The sequence below is a fragment of the Tiliqua scincoides genome, chromosome 2 (genome assembly GCF_035046505.1).
Source record: "Tiliqua scincoides isolate rTilSci1 chromosome 2, rTilSci1.hap2, whole genome shotgun sequence".
Classification (NCBI taxonomy): domain Eukaryota; kingdom Metazoa; phylum Chordata; class Lepidosauria; order Squamata; family Scincidae; genus Tiliqua; species Tiliqua scincoides.
Window position 1 is genome coordinate 67,523,119 of NC_089822.1, and position 8,174 is coordinate 67,531,292.

General features: G+C 37.3%; 1 protein-coding gene across 1 annotated transcript in view; it reads left to right on the forward strand.

Moving 5' to 3' along the window:
- LOC136642158 (guanine nucleotide-binding protein G(q) subunit alpha) overlaps positions 1 to 7,404 on the forward strand; it is a 100,842-nt gene extending 93,438 nt beyond the window's left edge. Inside the window, exon 7 of the mRNA XM_066618428.1 lies at positions 950 to 7,404. Coding sequence (XP_066474525.1) covers positions 950 to 1,140 — 191 coding nt within the window. The 3' untranslated portion in view covers positions 1,141 to 7,404. The remainder of the gene's footprint in view (positions 1 to 949) is intronic.
- Positions 7,405 to 8,174: the final 770 nt, after the last annotated feature.

The following is an 8,174-nucleotide window of genomic DNA, read 5'->3' on the forward strand; positions in this document are numbered from 1 at the left end:
TAGAACGAAGTTTGGGTAGACAGAAGATTTACTCTGTCTCACTGGAGTAAAAGTGGCAGAATGTCATTTAAAAGCAAGTGAAGCCACTTGATCATTCATCTTCTAGTTCCCCCCACTTGCTCCCTTTACTTGTTTAAAATGCAGCTGAAGATTTAGCTTTTGTCTTTCCATCCAAAGCCAATAACTAGAAATTCTTGTGTGTGAATACTTTCTGAAAATTTCAAAAAATATTTTTGAAAAGACCTGGCATACTACTGACCCAATCCTTTTAGGGCATTATGCCACCGGAGCAAGCATTCTGGCAGGATAAGACTCCTTATGGCTGATGCAAAATGTGACAAGCAAGCCATTCAGCATGGCCTGGCCATTGCTGCAAGCGATGAGCAGTGTGGTCTGCACCCCAGAGGACACCTGCTGTAGCTGATAAGTTAGTGCGGGAGGTGTGAGTGGTGAAACCAGGAGGGGATAGGGAATGGGACAAGAGCAAACAGTGGCCAGGAAGGGGGACGACAGCAATATCAGTGGCAGCAGTGCCCCTGGTATCCTATCCGCCTTCTTAGCCGCAGTTCCCCTGACTCAGGACCCTACAGACTTGCACCAGCTAAATCATTGGTGCATGTCTGAGTAGACCCAGCAGGCTGGCGTGGGCTTACCTTGGGACAAGGGAACAAATGTTCCCTTACCCGGAGGAAACATTTAAGGCTCGAAACCCTCCCGTGGCATATGGTATATGCCCTATTGGCATAAGTGCATTGCTGCATGAGGAGTTACATAGGATTGGGCTGTCTGACAAGTACAGGATCATAGCTTCACTAGATGTGTAAAACATTTACTTTTGTATCTAAAGACTGTTTCAAGACTTTCTCATGCAGGGATAATTTCCCTTTAAAGAGAGCAGATATATGTTTAGTTTTAGCAAAACTGAACCTTGTTTTTTCTGGTATAACAGGACCTCAACGGGACGCACAGGCAGCACGAGAATTCATTTTGAAGATGTTTGTTGACCTGAATCCAGAAAGTGAAAAAATTATCTACTCCCACTTCACTTGTGCCACAGACACGGAGAATATCCGCTTTGTCTTTGCTGCTGTCAAGGACACGATCCTACAGTTAAACCTGAAGGAGTACAACTTGGTCTAACTGTGCCTCTTAAGTCTACTTTCCCCCACCCCCTTCAGGCAATTGAAGATATTCAAGAGGAACTGTATTATCTGTGAAAACAATTTGCATAATACTAATTTATTGCTGGCCTGGACTCCGTGAATGTTCACAGAGTTTATAGTAAATAGTATGATTTTATTTAAACTTTAAAGAGGAAAAACAAAAGATGCTGAACTACAATCGCAGCATATTTCCTCGGGTTTTTTAGTCAAAGCCTTGTGTGACTCAATGTGTTAAAATTCTCAGCTGTGGGCTCATGAAGGATAGGGGCTTGGAATAATTTTTTAATTTAATTTTTTTTAAATTTTGCTACTGACACAAAATAAAATTTGTGTCTGCTTTTCCTCCCCTTGTTTCTTTTTCTTTCCGTTTCTTTTAATTTCTTAGGTGCAGTGACCCCCCCTCCCCCACACACAGATATATTCCATAGTAAAATTGTTTCCTCTATGGTGATGTGGTTAGGAAAATGCTGACACTAGAATTTAAGCCATCAATTGGTCTTTTTTGGCGGGAGGGGGGTAAAAACTTTGAAGGATCAAATGTATTGATACTCTAATCTTTACTCCATTTTTTCATTCTTAGCAGAGATGTCAAATATATCTGCTTCTTGGTACTATCTTTACACTGAAGGTTCAGAGTGTTGTTCAGTGTGAACATTAATTGTAGCAGTGTTATGGATTTTACCATTAAATCAATCATGGAAAATCAGCAAACTTTGCAGAACAGAATAGTGAAATGAGTAAGACACAAATTGGTTACTGAAATAGAATAGCTTGCTTTTTTTTTTTAATTGCCTTGTGCCATTACTATGTTTTTTTTGGGTGTTGTACTTTTTTCTAATCACAGATGCCAAAAAAAAAAAAAAGAAAGAAATGTCATGGACACTACAGTAAAACTCTCTCTTGCTCTTTCTTAAAAATCAGATCTAGATTCCTCACACAGCTTCAAACTTATTTTTACTGCCTGCTAAGTTTTTTGTTGCCAAATTTGGCGGCTGCTCTTTCTTTTAAAAATAAAAGTGCTAACTTTGAAATGTAAGATATGGATTAATAATGCCAAGTTAACCAATTGGGAATCTGTCTGATTCAGACAACTGCCAAATGTTTAAGCAGCTAGATTTCAGTTTCTCTGTTCCCTTTCTGTACTACAAAGCATTCCATTCTCAATGCCAAAAAAGGAAAAAAAAAAGAAAAAAAAAAACCACAGCAATGTGTGAGTGAAACTGTTATTTGGTGCTACATACACTTGTCTATGAATTCAAAGTCGGTTTTACTCTTATGTCTAAGCGTGTGGCATAGCCTTGCACAGTGTTCTTTCTTAAGCACCTTTAATTGAAAAATATGAAAATGGATATAAAATGTCCTTGGTTTAGTTGCTTATTGAATAGATTTGGGAATTTTTAAATGGGAGCCTTTTGGGGGTTTTCTATATATAAATAAACCATGTTGAAAGGCTAAGTGTACCCATTTTTACTGAGAAAAACAAAACCATTGCCCATGTGAGTATCTCTATTTTGCATTTTGGGTTGGAAAAATACTTTTTAAGGTTTTTTTAACTTAAATGTGAAATTGGGTTCAGATGTGAAATTGGATTAATTTTCTAAATTGTCACATTGTAGCACTTAAATAGAAACTGTTGCTCTACAGTAGCGTTTATGGGGGGGCAGTGAGAATGGCATATTAGTTGAAGTACCAAAGTTTAACTGTGAGTGCAATCTACTGAGCATTAGTTTCAGTGGCACTGGCTTAGGACTCATATTAAAATGAGTCTTGGTGATAGTACAGCAGTGCTTGGTGGATAGTTCTCAATAAATACTAAAGAGATGTCGTTCACCTTAACCCTTTCTATTAAAATTAATGAGAGGCTGGGTTTTTTTTGATCCCTCATCATGAAACATCTTGTAATTTAAAAATGGTTGTAGGCATAGTGCAATTATGAATGCTATAATCATTGTACATACATCTATATAAATATATATATATATATATATAAAATATATATATATGGCAGCATCCATATTGGCTTTGTAATCATTAATCTTTTGGCAGATTGAATGTGCTGTATTGATATGTATCTATGTAATTGTGATGTATGTCTTATAGATAATTCAAATTTTAAATAATGTTATTTTATTTACTTTTTTAAGAGAGAAGAATGTAAATTTTTTGTCAGTTTATTTCTGACTAGGGTTTTTTATTTTTATTTACAAAAAGAATTATATAGTCTGGAGTGGTACTAGCATCATGCTGTGTAAAATCATTTGCACAACCAGAGCAGAGGTGAACTGAATCCCCCTCCACTTCAATACACATGCAAAGTCACTGACTGTTCAGTACAAGTTTCCATTTAGAACAGTTTTGTTGGAAGCATTTATGCTGAATGCTGCTGGCTTTTGACAAATGAAAAGGAGGCTAGTTCTGCAACTTCACAAAGGATGAATTTTTTTTCACCACCAGGTGATGCCCTACAGTCATCTTGTAGTCGAGATCTATGTGGTATCCAAGCTTGTGAATGGATTTGACACACACTGTGACTGACAAACTTACTATCTCTTTAGCCTCGTCTTTTGTATGTGGTGGTGATACACTTTAACATATGTTAAACTCACTCACAAGAAGTGCCCATGTAGATCTCCAAGCAAAACATTGTGACAGTTTAAAACACACGCACACACATTGGAAAGATTGTTCTGGATCGATTCTTGTGCCTCCACACACAAGCTGATTTTCCTACATTGACTTGCCTCAGTATAGGTGAAGACATGTATACCAGTAATATACTGTCATGTGTGGTGAGCAGTTGTGCTGCCTATATCTTTGTGTGTTCATATGAATTGCCCTGTAAAGGACGGTTTTAGCAGCAGTCTTACAAACATTTTCAAACAAATGCACTATAAGGAACTTTTCCACTTCCTTAAATATATCATATCCCCAAATTTAGTTGATCAGATCTAATTGAAGGCCTAATCCTGTCCAACTTTCCAGTGCTGATGCAGCCATACCAACAAGGTGGCATGGCGATATGCCAATTGATACTTCCTCAAGGTGAGAGAGCATTTGTTTCCTTACCTCACTGTTGCATTGCGACTACGTCGGTACTGGAAAGTTGCATAAGATTGGGCCCTGAGTTGCATTTCAAAGGTTGCACCTAGGTTATATTTTTAAAATTGTAATTGATACGGGTCTAACAAAGTTGAAATTGGTAAGTCTAAAATGTGAAAAGGACACTAAAATAGGGGGCAGTGTAGAAAGAAAGTGATGCTAAAGTCTTTTTTTTTTTTTAACGTAATAGCATTATGCTCTTGCTGTATCACAACAGGTACTGTTTATGAAATTGCTGTTCATTTCAGTTGAGCTTAAGTATGGCCCCTGTACTAATAATCATTCATATAACTTCTAATTTCCAGTTCTTGCTACATTCTTTAAATTCAGTATGGTAGGTTGCTATTATGGGAACTGAGTCTCCAAATATGGGGTATTGGATGGCACAAAGAGGCCAGTTTGTGGAACTTTCCTAAGCAAGTTCGTTTACACAAGATGAACAAGTAGCTGAACGTATGGCTAGCTGAGCTTGTTGGTCTCATCTGAAACCACTTTGAGTGCATGTCTGTGGTTGTTGTGGGATTTGAAGCCAGGGGCTCTCAGATCGCATCTCTTCATGTGGCATCCTACACACTAGTGGTGGTGAAAATATGTTATGCTTGGTTGCTTGTGCTTGGTCACAAATTTCTCTTCCCACTGTAAACTCAGGGGTGCATGATAGTATCCCTTCTGTTAAACAGGGAATAAGTTGACCACCCCAATTTACGTGGATTCTTTGTTTTTTATATGAAATAACAGAAAGGGAATTAGAGTCTAAGCATGATGGGGCAGCATATTTTGTTTATGACAGGTCTTTGAGGGGAGGTTGAAAGGGTGTATGATGTTATGATGCATTTATCAAGGAATTAAAGGTTTTTTATGCCTCCTCTCTCTCTTACATAACTGTTCTAGATTGTACCACTAGCATATTGTAGGCAAGTTGCATCTTTGGCAAAAGTTTAGATCCTTGAAATATGTTTGTATTTGAAAGTGGGAGACATTGATGTGCCAAGGCAAACTTCGTTTGAATCATGAGTACAGCATTGCCATATGCTGGTTCATAGCCTCTTTTTTGTGGCATTTATTGCTCACATGCATTTTTCTTTGATAAACTGGTTGCTTTCTGCTATGCCTTACAGATTTTGAGCCCAGACTTCTGTGCCTCTTAACACTGAGCTGAGAGCAAAAGAAAACAAAAATACTTGTATTTTTGGCAAAAACAATGTAATTTCACTGAATGTCATAAATGGAGAAGGAGGGCCAAAGAGTGCTTCTTGGGATTTTGTGTCCTTTCTGTTCATTATGAATCCATTCACTGGGACATTCTCCTCACACCTCTCTAAACTTAGTGGGAGGTGTGCAGGAGTAGCATCCATGCAGCTCAATAGGGCTTGTGCAGGAAAACCTGTTAGGATTGTGCCCTAGTGCATTAAACTGTTAGTACGTGGGATGTCTGTTGCCATTTTCACAAGATGACTGGCGCTGTCCTGACATGTGAAAGATAAATGCATATATACGGTCATTTTCTTTTTTTATTATTCAGAACTATTTTGATCGTCATACCACCGCATAAGTGTGTGTGCCTGTGTGTGTGTGTTTCCCATCCCCAAGTTTTAAATGTGGGATAGACATTTTATGCTGGATTTCAGTCAGAATTGACTGCATGATTTGCAAAAAATGTACATGGTGGGGTAAAAGGGCTGCATTTTAAGAGATTGCTAGGCTTTCCCAGTATTTGGTTGTAAGATGCAAATGACTTTCCCATTGACCATTCCCATTTGTTTTGCATTTCACAAAAGGCTGAAATGATAGAAAATCAAAAATGTTAACACACATGAAAACAATAATAAAATGTACCCAAATAAATTATAATGATGTGCTGCTCTTCTTGAATCTCTGCAAAAGATGATCTTTTCATACCAACTACAACAGAACTTTCACATTAACTAATGGTGTGTGCATGGTGTGTTAACATGGCCTACCAAAGACCTACCTCTAGCCAATAACTAAAATGTATAGACAGTTTGTGTCTTTGGAACCTCATTATATTGTCTCTATCAGATTATGAACTATATGACCATATGGCTAACGGCTGTATTTTGGACATTCAGGTATCTGCTTTTGCAAATAATCCTTCCAACACACACACATACATTTTACAGCTTGGAATGCATTAAATGTACAGTATATCCTCTGCTCTATGCATACATAGCCTTATGAAGAAATTACTTCATACATTGTTTTTTCCAAAGCAAGTTGTATCCTGATCCAGAGCTTTATGAGTCCACTGATACGTTCCTGGAGCTTTTCAGTGAGTGGGCCTCCTATTACTTCACTGGAGCAGAATGGGAAAGGATTTCAGACTTGTTGTCTCCCTTGAAGTAATCAAGAAGTCAGTCTGTGCAAGGGAACTCACGAACACACAAGCTTTTCCATGTTGAAAGGAATTGTCTGTCCCAAATTTTTCTTCTGTACCCTATTACAGAATTCGTTCCTCTAACAGTTGTTCTAGATAGATGATTCAGAACTATTCACAAGAATAGTTCCATTAATTTTAGTGTGCCTGTTTTCCTGCAAATGATTACTCTTAACGGTATTTTTTAAAAGAGTTTTGAATATAGTTGAAAATTCCTAGACAAAACTCATGGTTCAGACACACCTGTTCTCCACAAGAATCTAAAAGATTAAAAATGTTAGCCAGCAGAAGAAAGCTATGGGCCCTATCCTATCCCACTTTCCAGCATTGATGCAGCCTTGCCAGCAGTGCATATGCTGCATCCTGCAGGAGGGCAGGGCAATCACAGAGGTCTCTTCAAGGTAAAGGAATGTTTGTTCCCTCACCTTGGGACTGTATCAATGCTGAAAAGTTGGATAGAATTGGGCCCTATGATGCAATTTGTATGTGGTTTATTTATAATACCACCTTGAAAGTTGGCCTTATAGGACCTCTGTATTCAGCAAGTGAGACTCATACTTTTAACATAGCAGTGTGTTATAAATTTGCAATTGTTCTTAATGTCCTTCAACTGTATGTATTGTCTGTGGTTTGGGGATTGAAAGTAGTTATTGACAAGAACTAATATTGTATACATTCTGCCCCAAATGAGTTTTATGTTAAAATTATAGCTTTTTTTGGCCACACTTTTGTACTCCAGTATCTTTGTTCCTCTACATATGAATAGTTTTTAAGTACCTTTTTCTAGCTGTTCTTCTTAAAAGCTTTTTTAACTAAGAGAAATATTGGAATACTTTTATTCCAGTGATTATAGTTCAGTGCTTTAGACTAATTGGATATATGCTTATCTGTAAAGAGTAACATTATCTGAATATATTTGTAACAGTTCGAAGGTTCTAATCTTTTTTTCTTTTTGCATTGGAGGAAATCTACACAATTAATAAAGATGGATTGGTTTACACTTTAAAAAAAACAAGGGGATATCAGTACATACTTAATGTGCTGTTATGGAGAATTAAAACTTTAGAATTAGAATGTTTTAATGGGCCTAGCTTTACTTCAAAAGTAACAGTAGGTTAATTTATTCTTTTGTTTTATGCTCAATGATAGATCTGTTAGATAGCAAATGCCTTTTATTCTTGAAATAGTGCAATTATCCATTGCAAGTGTTGACAACTAGCTCACTAATGTAGTGCTGAGCTAGTAGAGCTCCTGGAAACTAAAGGAGAATGTGTGCTTTTAAGGCATCTAAAGAGTCCAGTGTTGTTGTTGTTGTTGTTGTTAACAGTATTTATATACTGCTTTTCACAAAGCAGTTTACAGAAAAAATCAAACCATGTTCATACCTAAACCATGTTCATAAAAATAGTGAAAAAGGTAGAGTCCAGTACCTACAACTAGGAGACATTCAGTAAAATGCAAGTTAGTGGTCAGAAGTGTATTTTAGTACCTCTTTCTTGGTGCCTGAGTCTAGCCAA